This window comes from Perca flavescens, chromosome 4 (genome assembly GCF_004354835.1).
Source record: "Perca flavescens isolate YP-PL-M2 chromosome 4, PFLA_1.0, whole genome shotgun sequence".
In the NCBI taxonomy this organism is placed as follows: Eukaryota; Metazoa; Chordata; class Actinopteri; order Perciformes; family Percidae; genus Perca; species Perca flavescens.
In genome coordinates this window covers 31,908,102-31,927,161 of record NC_041334.1, presented here as the reverse complement: position 1 = coordinate 31,927,161, position 19,060 = coordinate 31,908,102, and the positions used below count along the sequence as shown (strand labels likewise).

The 19,060-nt window shown below is 39.2% G+C and overlaps 1 protein-coding gene across 2 annotated transcripts in view; it reads right to left on the bottom strand.

Annotated features, from left to right (window-relative positions):
* The window catches only part of slc2a9l2 (solute carrier family 2 member 9, like 2), a 96,056-nt gene that overhangs the window by 16,206 nt on the left and 60,790 nt on the right, over window positions 1–19,060 (bottom strand). For both annotated transcript variants that reach the window (XM_028575242.1, XM_028575243.1), the window contains exon 11: window positions 10,253–10,380. In XM_028575242.1, coding sequence (XP_028431043.1) covers window positions 10,253–10,380 — 128 coding nt within the window. The remainder of the gene's footprint in view (window positions 1–10,252; window positions 10,381–19,060) is intronic.

Below are 19,060 nucleotides of genomic sequence, written 5' to 3'. Positions count from 1 at the left end.
TCACATTAGTTTTATTGTTGGATACAGCACAGTGATATGTTAATGAATTTCTGAGTCACTGATCCTGTTTTCGGAACTTAACAAGGTTACGTCCTGTGCTCATGTCGTTTGTGCTTAGCTTTAGCAGAGTGTGACTGTAACTGAATCCTGCTTGCAGAAGTCCTGATGAATAACTGGGGCTAAATGCCTGCATCTATTATTAGAGGTCAGACTCATTATAGGCAGAAAGGAATATTTCAAAAATCCAATACAAGACTTAAGAGGCAGATAAGGCCACAAAATGTCAATAGCCTCTGGATTAAACAATTTCCTTGCAGTAAGAGAAGATACAGGAACAGCAATCATGAAATGACACATATTGGGCTTCCTGTAACATTACTGTCTGTCAAGAATCCTGTGTGGTTAATAAAAGTAGGTGAACGCACCAACACACCCACTATAATTCTTCACGCATTGGATTCCATAATGTTGTCTGGTTCCTCAGTACTAAATATGGATATGTGTAGATCCACAGGTATTACCTGTCCTGCCTCTCAGCGCTTTGAAGCATGAATGCTTTCTTGCATCAAGTTTAAGTCAGCCAATGTTTTGGGAGGAGTATTCAAGGACAAATTACTTTTCATCAAAGAATTATACTCCAAGTTTGTTCCCAATATTGGAATTATGATCATGTATGTAATAAGCCATGCTTCAATATCAAGAAAATGTGTGTACCTTATTCATTCAATCATAAAGTTAATCATATGAAGATGCTATATCCCCTGTATAGTGTTTTGTTGTGGTATGCAAAACAATTCTCTCTGAAAGATGAAAGCCTTAAGCAAAACCTCTCAACCTGCACCAGGTACTTCCATTAACAGTAACTTATTGTTTGTAAGCAGCTAAAAACAAGCCCCCGTGTCTCTATGCAAAGGAATGCCAGAATGGAAAAGTGAAGCAGTGCTTGGATAAGTTGAGATAACTCTAGGATTTAAAGGGCATGAACTACAGCGTACATATCAATATTTTTTCTGCTCACGAAGATTGAAATGTCAAATGCCATTAGGATCTAATGAGGGACAAGTGGGACATTATGACCGAGGGCAAAGTGGTGCGTCTATAAAAAGCAGAGCTAAACTATGTCCTCGGCACAGAGGGCAATCATAAGGCAGATAGTAGAACTTCGCTCATAATATAATATTGAATATATAAAATTCTATCTTCTGTCCTGTAGATAGGTAACAATGATGGTCTAATTGCCTTTTTTTATCGTTTCCCTAAGACTTTTTTAGACAGTTTCCAGATAATGGCACATTGTGTTTTGTTAAGAAGTTTTTCTTCATAATGGGATGTGCTGTTTTATCATTGCTTAAATGAAGGGATATTAACAATGGATGTAACTACAGTATTTGTATGTGAAAGAGGTCGTTCGTAGTGATGAACCTAGAGAGAATTATCAGCTGACTCTGCAGTTCTCCTCAGCTCGTTCATGCGTTTTAGCATCTTTCAGCTCAATGATTTGGTTTGATAGCCCTAAACTTTACTGTTTTGATTCACTTCTACCACTCTCATCAGCCTACTTTTTGACAGTAGCAGGAAGCTCTAGCCAACAAAAAACCCTTAAAAAACCATTGTACTCTACCTGCCCAGACCAAAAGTTAGACGGAGTGAAAATATGTCAGCGTTGTGTTCACAGCTAGTTTCTACTGCCCCGAAGTGGCCAAAAAAGACTTGTCATTGCAGGTTACACCCTGAGAACAGAAACTATAGCAACACATTTAGCCACACCTACATTCATATAAAAGTATTAGGGCAGCACAAAGAGAACAAAACCCTAAGATAAACATGGAAACTGCAAAGGAGGCAGTTAATCTTTTAATAACATTTGATTTAAAACGCACACACCTCACACACCAAGCTACTTTTTTGGGACATTGGGAGATTGCAACAAGCCCTCCAGCCCATACAACCACACAGGTTGTTTGTTCCTACCCTGCAATACTACTAACAGGAGTGTTTCCTAAATCAGCGTCACTATGGCAGCAGATCAATACATCCTCATACCTAAACGTAACAGTCACAGTTTTTAAACACATAGTTAACACTGTCACAGTTTGATCAGATTTAGGCAACAAAACTACTTGATTAGGTTTAGGAAAATATTGTGGTTTGATTTAAGTTAAATTAAGTATGTTTGTTAAGTCACTTATCTTACATACGTAACTATGTGACGTAGTTTCAAACGTGACATAACTAAAAGGTAACGTTATGTACGTTAAAGTTAAAATAAGTCAACACGAACAGCCGTCTCCTGGGTGAAAGTCCTGTTTGTATGACCCGTCCATCCTCCCTGACCTCCTCCCTACACAGACTTTGGCGTCACCTGACCTCCTTCATTCCCGTCATCAATACTACGCCCAGTAGAGGCCTCCGCTACTATAATGTAAATATGGGTTGCAATAAGATGCTTGTACAAAGACTTATGGGATGGTTTTTGGGGGAGGACAGTCACAATGTTTGATCTGTTAAAAATAAAAATACAATTGTGGAGATGTACACATGTAAAAGAGGTCAAAGGAACAGCCAATAAAGTCAACTTAGCTTTGGGAGAAAGATGTGATTGTACTGTGCAGGAACAGCAGAGGAGGAGGACGCGAGAGAATGGAGACTTAAAAAGAACAGAGGGCTGTTGTACAAGTGCGTGGGCAGTAAAATAAAGAGCTAGACTTCACCATTTCAAAGTAAAATGTCACATTGATTTCTCATTCCTGCAATTCAATAACAACCCCAATATGCTTGTGTATGGTAGAATGTACTTAAACTGATAGAGCTGATGTATACTTTAGGTCAAGGTATCCACAAAAACGTCAAATTTAGTGTAAAAAGTGATGATTCATTCGATAGATTTTACACGTTTGTGACCCATCATCACCTCTTGGCCGAGATTAACGTAAAGATTTGACAGCAGAAAAAAAACAGATCTGTGAAAGATGATTATTGAAGCGTCAAAGTACACCACAGCCAGTTGGCTCCAACTTGGTGTAGTAAGGATGAAAAAGGACCTCATTGAGGATGCCTGCCGAGACATTAAAGACGGCTATAAAACATTTAAGAGAGGGAAATGAAGCACAAGGCAGAGGAGAGACAGATACACATAAAAGCTATGGTGCACTCCCCCCCACGCACCCACCCAGCAAAACTCCTTTATCTCTTCTTCATCCCAATGAAACCAGTAACGAGCAAATGTATATCAGGCTCATTATGTTGTCTACACATTGTGCTAGTAATTCCTTCACGTTGCATTTGCACAAAGTTCCTTCTTCTGTTGTTCTCCACGGCTCGTCTAATTAATTTACAGTAGCTTACTAAAAAGAAAAATTGTTTTAGTTTCTCTCATGAGGCAGCACTTAATGGGTCAAGTACACCAATGTCATGCTCATCAATAATACAAAAAAAAAACGGGGCATTTATTGAGGTAACTGAAATGGCAACATGATATTGAGTTATAGCATATAGGGCCTGAGGGATTTGCAATGTTCTGGAAATACAGTAAATAAAAGGCACAACGTATAGGAATTATTAATGAAAAATAAATCTTTCTTCAGGCAATATTCGCCAGTTAGGAGTTATGGTGCGCTACCTCACTGCAGCATTCAAAATTGAACTGTAAAATTGACTGATCCTGGAACTTTGTGATTGTGAAACAAATCTCTGACTGCATCCAAATCTATATGTGGTACACAGTAGCACACTGCAGTCAACCAGATGGCTCTGAAACCACACAGGATTTCACAATTGAATGTGATAGAATATCCTGTTCTCTTTTTGGCTTGACATGCCAGTAGAAATGATGATCTGTGGTCTTCAGAGTCGAGTCTGAGCGCAGCAATAAAGAGACACGGCAGAGCTGCTGGTGGGTTTTCAGTTGTCATATTTTGTTGAGACCAGGTGAGGCTCATTGATTTTGTGTGTTCCAAAAGTGCCACATAAAGACACTGTTCACTGCAGGGTATTGTAAACAAGGTTCTCTTGTGACACACACAGCTCAGAACATGCTTATAATAATAGAAAGTGAATAGAAAAATAAGGATAAAACACAGATGAGCTGCTGATTATGCACCAGTGCCTCAAGATGTTCAGTCTGATTGTCACACATTTTGATTCAGTAATCATGCAAATAAATTCCCAGATTTAGAAGAAAAATAAAATCCAACAATCGGTTACATCACCCTGAGGAGCATGAACACAGGTTTAAAGTGTGGAGCAGCACATACTGTATCTGCAGGAACCCGGGGGCAGACCTCCTGTTCAGGGTGAATCCTCTGAACCCACAGGCTATCAGCCAGGTTCGGTATAGATACTGTGGGTGCAAGCCACTATGGACAACTTTTCCTCCATGTAGCGGGGCATCACAGACTCATATTATCTAACCCCACAGGTACTGATGTGGGATCCGACCTTGTTGTTGGACACCTTCATTCAACATTCTTTTTTAGAAAGTGTTGTTGCTGAAGACAGTTTTGCTGCTGGCGCTGGCCGGAAAAATGCAAATTGTCTCAGAGTTGTCCGGGATGTGCCTGCATGCTAAGCCTGCCCACGGTGATGACTTCCTCCCATCTCTGCATGTCAATAGAGCTTGTGGTGCCTCACTAATCTCATTGATCTTTTTAAGTGAAATGTAAATTAACTTCTGTCTGTCTATTGTGCCTCAGATTGGAGGCAAATCGGCTTTGGCTCGGTGCTCACGTTCGAGCATGATGTGTGAATTGTTCCAAAACGCAAGACAAGAGGCTCACTGGTGCCTCGCAGACACATCATAGATATCTAGCAGGCTGAATATCTGGAGTTGTCGCGGACTCTGCCGGGGAGCTCCAGCCAATGAGAGGGGGCTGAGGGGAAACGAGGGTGGAGGAGTGGCTTGGAACTTTACTGTGTGTTGCATTTGCAGCACGGATCGAAGTTGTTGTTGCACCTAGAGAAAGCAGGCTATAAATAATAAAGACATGTGGAAACAAGCTATTTTGTGAACAAGTGTGCCAACCACAACAGTCCCTAAAAGCACTCTGTCTGATCTTTCTTTCCTTCTGGTGAAAGATCTAGTAGTGTGCCAGTTCCAGTCGCAGGTCACAACAGCAAGTTTTGTAGTGTGAAATTTACAGCGACCTAGCAACTCTTGTAGTGGGAACTTAGCTTTACTCTCACTGATCATAGTCTGCCCCTAGAAAGGCTAAGCTCAGTGTCTCTCCCACTTGTTTATGGAGGACAGTTTTGGCTTAAAAGTGTAAAGGGGTGAATGTCATCATGGGCCACAGATCCTACTCTAGACGGGGCATCACAGGCCTTGTTAAAATGGGGTGTCTATACAGGACATCTGACCCCTCAGACTCATTGCAGATTAAAAAGGGTACTTACTCTCTTTGGGGTTGGCTATAGCCTCGTTTCAACCAAGCAGTCCTGTTCAGTTCAGTTTGTTACATATTAGAATGGCTATTTTTTTGTTTCCATTGTCAAAATGGTACCAATAGAACCGCTCCATTCCGTCCTGTTTTTTTCCTGTTACCCCTCTGTTGTGGTACCCAGCACACTGATCTGATTAAAAAAGGTGGAGCTAGAAACACTGCACTCAGTGATTGTTGCAGATGTTCCTCTGAATCATCAGTGAAAAGGAAATACCGCAAGAGCTGAATGGAGCAGTAAGGGAAAAAAAAGTTTTTTCAGCTCGTTTCTCAGTACATGGCTGTCCACAGCTTTTACCATCCGGTAACAACCCCTCCTGCAAACGCAAAACAGATCTAGTGTTTAGGTACATGTCCGTACAGGTTAACTATGGTTCTAAAGGTACTATACCGAAAGTGTTTGATGAAAACGCAGCTTATCTGGATAGGTTGGCCTGGGAGGGCAGCAATATGGGAGCGGTCCCTATCTCCTATAGATGCTGAATTAATTTCAACAAGGCAGCAGTTCCCTACCTTGTACTTGTTTCAGATTCTACTCATGTTTATACTCTACATCACGTGTCAAACTCAAGGCCCGTGGGCCAAATCCGGCCCCTTGCAAATTCTGATCCGGCCCGCATATCAATTTAGGTTCACAATAAATTTTGGCGCACCTAGTTGTGTGCCAAAACAAAAACATGGGAAACTGGTTTTCAACTTGCAATTACGCAACACTCAAAGCAGAATTTGGAAAATTTGCCAACTTTGAGAAATTCCCACAGAACCAAAGAGTTTGCATATTCATGCTGTGAAAGAGGTAGCCTACTTAGAAAATGTAATCATTGTTTTGCTTGATTTTCTAAATTCTAGGATGGCTTTGGAATGTTTTTGCTGACTTTTTCAGGGCTTTATGTGGACCAAACTGTAAGTAAGAAGACTATATCAGACGTGCAATAATTGAGTCAAAGATATTTTACTTTTTCAATGAAATAAAAGCAAGTCAATAAACTATACATGTCTGGCCCTTGATGTGATTCTCTTTTTCCAGTGCAGCCCTTAGTGAAATTGAGTTTTACACCCCTGCTCTACATGGTTTGGAATCTAACTGATAAGACTACAAGGAGGCAATGAATAAACTATAAACAACTATGTCTTTTTCTCAGTGTTCTTTAATGTTTTGTCACATTATCAAATGCAAAAGCTTAGCAGAGGCCTGGGGACAATTAATGGAATAAGAAGACTAAAGTGTATTTTACAGTAACTGCAGCCCAGCTGGCGCGCGCATATGTGATGCTATTTCACGTCATGAAATAGCCATGACTATTTATACCTGCGCTGGTGCTTGCGACACTAGTTGCAGTCTTCTCCTGAACAGCGGTGGCGCTAATGAGCAAAGGCTACCGACGTTGCTCTTTCTACGGACTAGAAGAAGAAGAAGAAAAAGATAAACAACGGCAGAACTGACAGCAGCATTGCCATCAATGCTTCGATTTGATTCGATGACCTACTTCGTCAGATCAAGCCTTTCATTCACCATAAAAGAGCTCATCTTAACCCAGTAAGTTTACATGAGAGACTTACAGTCACTCTGAGAGTCCTGGCATCCGGTTGTCGGCAAACTTGTTCAGGCCACCTGTTTCCGCTTTTTCGCGCGCTGCTGAAAAAAAAAAGATCCGTGCGCAACCTTTGCTCGGCAGGATATTACGTCATTTTGATGTCACGACGGCGTGTGCCATCTTGGATGCGGCTAGTATAATTCACCTTTAAGGGACTCAGGACATTTACCTGGAGGGGGGATTAAGTCCTGTAGAACAAGTGGAAAACTGCACACTACATCAGACAGGTCTGGCCATCAGTGGCACAACAACTGCTGTGGCATAGGGATACCGATACATTACTAATTTTAAACATAAGATCAAACATCTTACCATCATTCTTACATCATAGACAAGTGTGTACTGGCTTTAGTTATTGTGTGATAATTACACCGACACTCAATAAATCACTTCCTGATAAATATATTTTCATTGATTGATTATATTGATTCCAGCTACTTTTAGGACTCACTCATTCACTAGTCCCTACAAACAGCAAATAGAGACTGAATAATTTACTCTATAGTGAGCAGGACATTGAAATTTGGGACACTTATGAAACATCATAATCTGTGTAGTGACACATAGTCACACACTGGTCATTTTCTATAAAAATGTTCACTGTGGGTTTGTTAGTAAAAAGTAGAGTACATGCCACATGAACTACTTTTGTTTAGCTCTGCAGTAGAAATTTTTGAGTGCACTAAATTTCAGTCAGAATTCAGACAATGAAATAAAATAGCGGACAGTAGTTATAGTGAATTATACAGTATAGCAAACTGGGAGTGATTTCAGACACAACCTATGAGTGAATTGCTGAATGAAAAGTGAAAACCGCTACATCCAGCGATGCAGGACCAAGGAAAATAAGATCATCAGACCCCTATCACCCCAGCCACAAGCGGCTCTGCCTTCTGCCGTCTGACAGACGGTACCGCAGCATCCGGTCCCACACCACCAGGCTCAGGCTCATCCCACAGGCCATAAGACTGCTGAACTTTTGAGCTCCTCAACTCTTAAACTCATCACTTGACACTTTACTCACACTGCATTGGTACACTTCAACTTTATACTACTTCTACTACCTGTTTATACCTGCACACACTGCAGTTTACATCTATATTTAGTAGTTGATTCATTGTATCACTACTATACACCAATCTACCACAGTATTATATTTAGAATTTGTTATATATGTTATATTGTATTCCTATATTGAACCTCTGCACTATTTTATGTATTTTTTTTTTTACTAGCGTGTTTCTCTTTTATATATTTTGTACTGTAGTGGCAACAACAATTCCATTACTAACGACTCCAATGTCCCTTTAACACCACCAAACCCAATTCTAAATTATGCAAACACTATGTTTTCTTAGGAAGGTGCTTTAGCAAACATATACAGTTAAAGTAGGAAAGCCAAAGAAGCTGTGAGGCCAAAGAATGAGAGGCATAGAGGGAAAGAAATGAATGAGGTAAAATGAGAGGAGGCAGTGATGTAAAGCCACCAGGAGCATGAGTCAGGTTTTAGAAGTTGAAAGAGGACCCTGCAGTTTCTTGGTAAAGCATTCCAGTGTCAAACACTAATTGGCTCTTCTGTCTAAAAACTGTTATATTTGCCTATTATACTCCTTTAAAAAGTCCCTAAAGTGGAGTTCTCAGGATGCTCATTATTTTTAACAAAAAGATCAAGTAACAAGTAAATAGGATTAAAGGATTCTACAGTAGAGCGCCAACGCCTGGCCAACTTCTGTTAGCCTCTGCATCACTGCTTTTCATTGCTCAGTGTATTTGCTTATAGGTGGTCATTTAAAAGGTATTTTTGTAAAACAGAAAACATTATAATGTTTTGTTTTCTGTCTATATTTTAAGATAACCAGATATCCACTTCTGTACTAGCTGAAAAACACCTGAACACCTCCTTATTTCAACCAAAATAAACAACAATTATTATTATTTTGGCAGCAACGACTACAGCTCCTATGAGGCTTTGAAAGTGTATAATACTTTGTATTCAGCTTTCCTGCAATGTCTCACATTTCATCCGTAACATCTTGCTAACAAGGCCAAGCAGCGAAAGCAGCATGTCAGCAGCACAACAGTCAGTGTGCACACTGGATCCGTTCAGCCACAGTACTGCTGGGCACTCAAAGCACACAATACAAAATCAGGTACCTAAATCAATCTGCCTAAGAGGTGAAAAGAATGAGTTGCAAAACACATCTGAAACATGTAATATGATGTAGACAAGATATGAGACTCCAGTGATTTAGCATTGCACTTCCAATAAGTTACAACAGATGAGCTCTAAAACACCATATCATACATCTCCCATAATGCACCTCAATGGTAGAAACCCTGGTGACATAACAAGGGGTATTTTCTAAACTTAATGCAGAGCCACGAAACACATTACAAATATCTCTGTGTTGTGCTCCTTTACAGTATGTTTTACTGCCAATATCTCAGTTATGATGAGAAAATCTCACAGATTGCCGCATTAACAAGGGAAATAAAAACTGTGCTTTGTAATCCATGTAAAGCAAATGCCCATTGGAACACCCTTCATAGTTTAACTGTTGTTTCTCACTGCTCTGCCAGCCGAAGTGGTGATCCCATTGGCTCACAGTAATGGAAGTGGGACTGGAGTTTTCATTTCCAAGTGTTGGATTGTTAGGTCAGGTCTGAATTCAAAAGCTTCTGCACCAAAGCTGAGAGGATATTACCTTACGGTTAGGTTAACAAGTATGATTAAGTAGAGGACATCTGCAACAGCTTGCTTTGTATAATCCAGTATTGATATTCAATTTACTAAAAAGGAACAAAATGTACAGCACATGTTCAGTCAGGACACACTTATCATTAAGTTAATACCATTATTGTGAAAATCTTGTAAATTAGTCACTGACTCTTCCAAGGACAACCATTAGAGCTCAGTAGTTGCATATAATATAAAATACATAATGTAATGTGATAGGACTACAGAAATATTAAGTATGTTGACTAATGAGGTGGAGGTGCTGGTGGAGAACAGGCAACCAGTCGACAACATGGTGTAACAAGCAGCCACTGCAGGGATTAATGAGGGGCTGACAACTTTAATGGACTGTGAAAGGCTGAAGCGACAAACCTGGTGTTAGGTTGGTTTAGCTGGCAATCAGCTGATGACTCTGTGTGTTTGTGTGTGTGTGTGTGTGTCACTTGCCTCTGTTGACGTTGTAAACGGAGGTAAAGGTAACTTACTTGAATAAATGGGAACAGGAGACCCACAGCAAAGTTGGCCAGCCAGTTAACTGTGCCAGCAATCATGAAGGCGGCAGGTCGGTAGGATTGTTCAAACAGTTCCCCAGTCAGAACAAAGGGGATGCCACCTGACAAAGAAGGGAGAAGATCATTAGTTACAACATAACAATTACAGAAAATAACAGAAACAGTGCTTCGCTCTGAGCATTATTCTGTGCTTACAAACTAAATAATGAAAATAATTGCTCATTGTTTTACTCCTACTGCAGGGGAAACGTGTTTAATTCAGATAAGGCACAGTTAAAATATATGTGATGTCATTAATAAGTGATATTTTCTCATTTTTCTTGTCCTCTTACCACATAGTGTAATGAATAGCAGTGCATGTCTAACACCATATAGCATCCTCCTGCTAAATTCCCACAACACATAATCCCTTCTATCAGAAAGAAAGCTTGTATTAGCATTTAATGGCCACTTTAAAGATACAATCAGCAATTTGACTGAATTGAAATCTTGCAGTATGTCCATGTTGAGTTTGATTCATGTGGATAAACACTTTTCAAACTTTCTTTGACTGTTACTGTAGAATGTAGTTGTAATTCACTCCAGAAAAAAAAAACTAAAACTTAATATAGAAAAAGTGCATGTAAAATATTCAAGCTCTGCTAATAATCTCAGATTGTATAAATAAAAATGATAATTTGTAATAAATACTTAAACAATTCAGTTTGTAAATAGAGCCATGAGTAATGTTACTATGTTTCAATAAGGGCTGACATACCACAATCACAGTTTAAACATTTTAATATATTGGCCCTCTTGTTGAAAGTCAAAATTCCTCTGGCCTCTCCCCGAGTACAATGTGCAACCAACATTTTCAAATCTCCGAGAGCAGATGTTGACATTTGGATGTTTTGATGGGCAATGACATCCAACTATAAAGCTGAAATTGAAAAAACTTGACCCACTGAGTTCAAATCTAAAAGTAGTTCATCTTGACAGATTATTGCAAGATCAGTGGAGAGCACGGGGCAGTCATTCAAAACAAATTCTCAAGTTAGGAGTAAGGAAAAATCTCATTTAGCTTTATACACATCTGCATACAACAATAATGTGCATAGTAAAGACTGATCACAAAAAAATACATTAAATTAAATAATGGTCACTAATGGAAATGCAGATGTCCTTCCCCTGAAATACACCACGCTGAGGAGGATAAATACGGAAACATGTATCCACACTAGCGTTTTTAGGTCGTTTCTGAAAAGTTTTTCCACAGTAAAATACCAAAGCAATATGAAAATGGCTAATCTTTTCTTTTTCAATAGATTCTTTAATGTCCACAAGCAAATGTGTTGCCCCTGTGTGTACAAAGGCGTCACATAAATACATACTACACCACAACACGACTACATGGATATCAAATACATTCACACATACACATAGAACCTACAGTAAACACGTTTTTTTTCCACTTCTTTCGTTCAGCAAAACCCCATAATTGTGCATTATGGGACAGGCACAGCCTGGTTACTCCAGTTGCTCTGCTTACAAAGAATGTTTGAGGGGAAATGTCTCCTCTTAACTTAAGCGCTCCGCTGCACCAGATTCCTACCTGGTAGTTTTGGAGAACCTCAGTTTTCCACGTCCACACTAAGACCCCAGTTTTCTGAACTGTGCGGTTTGAATCTGGATACATTATTTTGATTTCTGTCTGTCTATTCTGTGTAAGTACTGTACATTAAGAGCAACAACAAACTGTAGTCAAATTCTTTGTCTGTACACCTACGTTCAAATAAAGTGAAAGTCACTCACTTTATTTTAATATTATTTTGCCCTGCACCAGCAACTACGTGGATGTGCACAACATCATCTTTTTTGAACCTGTGCACAAAAGTTTCCATTAAATCTGATTCTAATCATGACAACATATCCACTGGCCTTTGCATTTATACCTGGTATTATTAAACTTTCTCATTATCCCAAATCTGCCCGCATTGGGATCAGATCTCAATATGCAAATTATTTAGGCAGAACTGCAGTACTGACAGACTTTTCAAAACAGATGGCAAGCAGGCCACCTCTAGACGTGGCCTGCCCTCCAGATGTGGCCTGCATGGTCACATACTGATCACAAGTGCTTGTATGCCTTAGATTAGCATGCATTTTTCCTTATCCAGACAGGCTAAACTAGATACGGATCACATGCCTATGTCATGTGTAAATGAAGTCTAAACCTTGAGGCCTGAATATTCAGATTCACCGACTTTGAGTTTCTTAAAAGCTCAGTATTAGTGCGGACAAAAAGACAAAACAGAGAAAAATATGTATTTCCAATTTTAGCTGACTTAGTGTGAGCGTACTGTGGCCTTAGATTTAGGGAACAACCAAAAAAGACAGCAGCAGCAGATAATAAAAAAACAACCGAACTTTATAATTTCTGATATGAGCCCAAGGTATCAAGGTATTTGCAACTTCCTGAAAAAGAATAACATAAAATCGCTCGCAATATGAACACATACTGCACTGTACAAAGATTTTGAACAGTTTTAGTAGTTTTCCTCTAATTTTAACAAAAGAATAAATCTGGAGCAAAGTTTAAATGCCAGCCACAGTCATTATTAACACAGTACTGCTCTAATGGTCATATTTTACATTGTGTACACCAATATAATACATGCACTACTGACTACAAAACTGCACGTCAAGTGGGATCACAAATTGCATGGGCACTATCTGGGAAATGTTAGTAGGTACATCCTGCTCCTCTCTACTGTTACAGTAGGAATCCCTCCAACAAAGGAAATGCAACTTTAATCAATATAAATGTAATACGTTTCCAATTAAAGTAGGACAAGCAAGCAACAGGAAACATTAGTAAGGGATTTTTTTCTGGATGCAGCAGCCACAACAACACTGATCTCAGTTCTAGAAGAGGATAAATCTGCTTCGCAAATGATGCGGAGGGTGGGGTTCCTAGCCAACGTGCGTGCGTGCGTGCGTGCGTGCGTGCGTGCGTGCGTGCGTGCGTGCGTGCGTGCGTGCGTGCGTGCGTGCGTGGTTTTTGAGTGTTCGGTTTAGATCTGTTCCAAATTAATCCGCTTAGCACAAAATAGTGTTTTCCAGGGACATGTGTACCTAATAATATGTGAAGCTTGTGTGTGTGTGTGTGTGTTTGTGCAAGAGGGAGAGAGAAAAGAAATAGGTCAGCCAAAAAGTAAATGCATTTGTTATTTTCTTTATAAACACTGATGAATCAAGCTACTCTTAGCATTAAACATGTATGTTAGCTGCAACCTGTATTGGTCATATTTCACACAATTCTGATCCATAATATTGTAAGGTATTTCCAGCCTTAAAACAGAGTGCACTTGTTGCTACAGCATGTTCCATGTCAAGCCAAATGTATGAGGGAGCCCAGGGAATGTACACTAACTAGGCCATATATGTTATTTGGCGAGCATATGTTTGTGGAGGGCCTCAAAGGAGACAGCATGTGTTGAATCATGTGGGTTGAAAGTATGCAGATTGGCATTCCAGGCAAACACCACAGCAGCGGAGAGTAACAGTCCAACAAACCATTCATTACATTTTTTTCGATTGCTGAAGGACAGTGGGCACAACTGGAGTAACGTGCAGAACTCTAACTACAGTCTGCACAGCAGCAGTTCATGTGGACCAAACTCTAGTTTGTTTCTCATTGCTTGAACACAGTTTTCAAAACTCTACACACTGATCTCATGACTTTAACCACAATGTGCACAACACTGTGGATTTACAGCACGTTGTTCAAATGCTAACACGATGCTGTCAAAACTGTTAACCACGCATTCAAAACAGAATAGATATCAGTCTTGTGCCTATCAAACACTGCTGATTGCAATTTTACCTGAACGCCTAAGAAGGTGTCTTGTTTTAGACTAGTTAGTGAACATATACGGTATTTATATAGCCTTTTTTTGTATACAAACACAAAATAAGAATGAAACAATTATACACTATACCGTTTGAGAGAAACAGGTAAAAGAGCAGAGATACCAACATGTCCAGGTAAGATGTCTGAGGTTACATACACAGCTATAAAAAAAAAGAGGAAGTGAAAAACACTATATCTTTACAATAGTAAAACTGCATTCTTACTGTTTTTCAGAAAGTAATGGAGGTGAAAGCAATGGAAACACCACATTCATTTGTATTTAGAGATGATGCAGAAATCCAATGTGATGAAGAATACTTGCCACATGATGCTGGAGAGAGGCAGGATTAGTCACACTATTCTTTGTTACTGTTATGTACCTTTATTTTTTTTCCAGTAATTCCATAAATTACTAGACAAAATACTATATTGAAGCAAACTGCTGATTTTCATTCCTTCATGTTTACCTTACATGAAAATTGGTATATTATAAAATCTATATCTTTTCTTTAAAGACATTATTGAGTAGTATCAAGTCACTCAAATTGTTCAAAATGTTAAGATGAGAAAGTTTGTAATTTCTGTTTGATGCTAGTGTTTTTACTCTCAGTGTGTTCTGAGTGACAGTGTGTGTTATCTCAGTGAGGATTGTGCATAGTGTGTGGCTGCATTGAGCCTGTTTTGAGACATGTGTTAAGAGTTGTGTTACTTGGAATGAGTTTTGCAGGTGATTTTTGTTTAGCTCAGGTAGTGCAGACTGTAGTTTGAGTTTTGCACATGTGGCTTCAGAATGTGCCCACTGTCGTTTAGCAATCGAAAAAAAATTTAAAAACCTAGAAATTATGTTGTATTTCTATTTGAAATAAAAATTAATTTCCATCAAATCCACACTGAGAAATGTATGTTTTTCCTGCTGGAGGGATTGACATATATATCAAAGTCAAACTGGCTAATGTCATCCATTAAAACGGCTGGGAATTCTCTGAATAGAATCTGTTTAATGCTGCGAGTGCAACACAGAGCAGGTGGACGGAGAGTGCATCAATTCCCACAATCTGAAATAACACATTCAAGTTTATGACGACTCAAACAAACAAATAGTGCGTTGCTGGTACAAAGTTCTGACATCCACATAGCAAAAATTGTATTTTATGTATTGTATTTTTTTATTGTATTTTGATAATCAGTTCAAAGTCATTACCTCTGGAACGTTTATGGTTTCCATTCCAGCCATGGAATCAATAATAATTTTACAAGTATAATTCATTACTGTAACTGCATTTCACCAACGGACACATTATAAATGGGCCATTCATTTTCTGGGGTGGACAAGAACTGGATTAAAGGACAACTTTCCTAATGATTATTAAGTGAACGGATAATTACTGGTGGTGACAGATTTAAAACCCAATTAGAAAAGATATAAATCACATCAGCAGCCCAAAATGACATTATAACACAAATATGATCAGACGGAAATGAAACCGCAATTATTTTAGGTTTGGATTTGTGACAAGAGCTTGTGCGCTGCCTTCTGTTTCAGCTTAACCTCGTGAGACATCACATTTCCGTGGGTCGGTCACACTTGACCAGTGCCAGAGCCTTGATCTGTTGTGCCTCAGGCAAAGAGCCACAGATGACAGGACAGCGGTGAGAAGGTAGCACCACAGGCCACTGCTTTTTTCACTCGCAATTGGTTCTGACAGATGTTTTAACTAGCTCATCTGTATAGTTTATCAGTGTACCAGCAATCTTATTCCATGGCTGAGAGATGGTTAGAATTATAAACCACATTTTGATACCTTACATTATAAATACAGAAATATTACCGATTGGATTTCTATTTTCTGGCACATTATTCTAACAGCAATAAATGGTTGCATCAATCTAAAAACGATTTTCTCGTAGTACTACCTTTGCCCTTATAGTGACTCACGTGGTTTGCTCCACTGCTCACAGGTGTATGCTTGTGATATTATCCAACAACAGCACACGCAGTATAAATAAAGACTAATTATACAATTTGACTGACACACAACAAGCATGTAAGATTTGGCATACGGTAGATCTAAGCGTAGGGTTGAATGATTTATCACATTGCTTAAGTGTTTTGCTAGGCTCTACCTTAGGAAACGCAAGGTCTGTCGGTCTGTCTGTCGATCAGTCCACCACTTTGGTCCAGACTAAAATATCTCAACAACTACTGGATGGATTGTGATGATATTTTGTACACACATACAGAGTCCCTCCCTAGAAGTTGATTTACTACTTACTACTACTTGGAAATCTCCTGACTTTTCCTTTAGTGCCACCAGCTTGTTGACATTGTATGCTTTTAGTGAAATTTCTTGGCAACTACTGAATAAATTGCCATGGAATTTGCTACACACATGTATGGTGCTTAGAGGATGAATTGTAATAACTATGACATTCATGTAGTTCCACGTTCAAGTCAAACTTTCCATTTGGTTTATGACCAAATACCTGCTGACAGCTGTATTTTGTGTTTACTGCTTATTAGTAAATGTTAGCATGCTAAACGAAGATGGTGTATATGGTAAACATTTTACTTGCTAAACATCAGCATGTTAGCGTTGTCATTTTAGCATTCCATTGCTAGCATTGAGCTCTATGCACTAGCATGTATAAGTACAACCTCACAGAGCGGCTGGCTGAAAAAAAAAAATGGCTTATCCTTGTCATTGCCTTTTCTTTTCAACATTCATCTTGGTCATGCCAAGGCTATAAAACAGCACTTAAACTTCTCAGCTACTGGATCACCTAATACACCCTGTTTTCTCTGAGGCCTGTGACAGCAAATTGCAGGGAGTTCAGCTCACATTCTGCCCATTCTAGAAAAAACACTAGTTGAAGTAAAACACTGCAGCAATTGCTCTCTCACCTTGGACTATAGATTGTAGATGGAAACCAAATGAAAGGGTTGTTGTGTTGCCCAGGAGAGAGCAGAGTTGTAACACGCATGGGTGGATCTGATTAGAAACAATATTACATGTCCGTCCATTGAGACAGAAAACATGATGATTAATCCCACTGGTTGTTTGACTTGTTGATGGTCATTTTGGCTGTGGAATGAAAAGAGCAGCCTTTAAGATCCTGTCACCAAGAACCATGATAGTGGAGTTAACTGTGGCGTGAGGGAGGAAGGCCATGATTAAAATCCAGTGACAGTAAGACCAAGGTTGCCTGGAGGACTTTAACTGAGCACATGTGATGCTTGCAGTCACAAGGGAATAAATGTCCCACCTCGGAAGCATCCTCCACTATGAATTAGTGTAGAGGGTCAGGGATACTCAATACTGGGGCAATGATACAACTGCACTATAACTATTGAAAATGCATGTTCAGCCTTTGCACTGTATACAATTAGCATTATTCTTGCTAGTGAGAGCATTGGTGCAGCTGTGTTTGCAAAACACAAATTGTTTGAGGTACAGTGGCCAGGGCCAATGCACAACGGACCAGACTTTTTAAGCAATTATAGCACATGTTGAGTATGTTGCTGACAACAGTACATTTTGTGGTAACCTTATAATAACCATCATTAATAGATGGTAAATTGATAGTCAATTAATCTTTAGTTAATTGTCATTTAACTGTTAGCAAACAGTCATTTTACTGTTAACAAACAAATTATAATTAATAATGTTTACTAATTATTAGTAGTGCTGTAAATTAACAGTTTATTGTAACACACATTATATCCCTCATATACTATATTAGGTATTGGGTAATAACAACACTAGAGAACTTTTCCCGCTTCAGTCCCCCTAGGTTGGAATTGTCCCATTATGTCTCATTCAAACTACAGAGCCGCTACCCGATCTGGCAAACTTGCATTGTGCGGTTATAGCCGGTGGAGAGCCGCAAAGCGAATGCAGAAGTGCCGTACACCCTGTTACGAGTTGAAACGATTTTGGAAACATTATTTTAAGGTACAAAAAGTTCTCTAGTGTTGCTTTAAAAAACATTTTTAAAACATCTATAAACATTACATAGATAGATGGACAAGATATTCCTAACACTTTGTTAAGGGTTACAAGTTGGTTGGTAAACCATCTATAAACATTGTCTGGATGGTTATTACATACATACATATATATATATATATATGTATATAATTGTTTTTAATATATAATTTAATGATGGGCAAAAAATGTATCATTGCTTTACCAAGTACTTACTAACAGTTAAATGACAATTAACTAAGGATTAATTGACTATCAATGTACTATCTATTAATGATGGTTATTATAAAGTGATACCCATTTTGTTATTTAGAGTGACAAAAACAAATCGTTAAGAATCTCTTGGAGGGCGTTATTCATCCTAAAGCCCGAGACACACCAAGCCGATAATCGGCCATTGGACAGTCTGGCGAGGTCAGTGACTCGAGTCTGTTCGGTGTGTCCTGTGCCGTCGTCCGTCTGAGAGGCTGTCGGCCTTCATTTTGGCCGACCTGACGTGTTCAGTCGGAGGCAGGCCAGTCGGGACTCAGCCGGAAATGGTGAGCAGAATGAGTGTGACTAGAGTCTCTCAAAATCTGACGAAAATCTTTTAAACTGACCTTTGTTGAGCTGAAATGAAGACAGATTCAGCAATTTCATGGCCTATTTTTCGCTTAAAATGTTTTCAGAAACATGTTTCAGTGAACTATTTTAGTACAATAAGAGATTGCATTCTGAATGAGCCGCCATGACAGTCTGGCTTTGAATTTCCGGAGAAAACATTCGTCCAACCAGCTGCTGGTTTTCATTTTTTGGGCAACAATACAGAGTAGCGCCGAATGCTGCTATGGAGACGTATTACGTTTCTCAAGTCGGTGTCGCCTCAGTGTGTTCCGAGGCAGTTTTTTGGACCTCGGGTCCCGA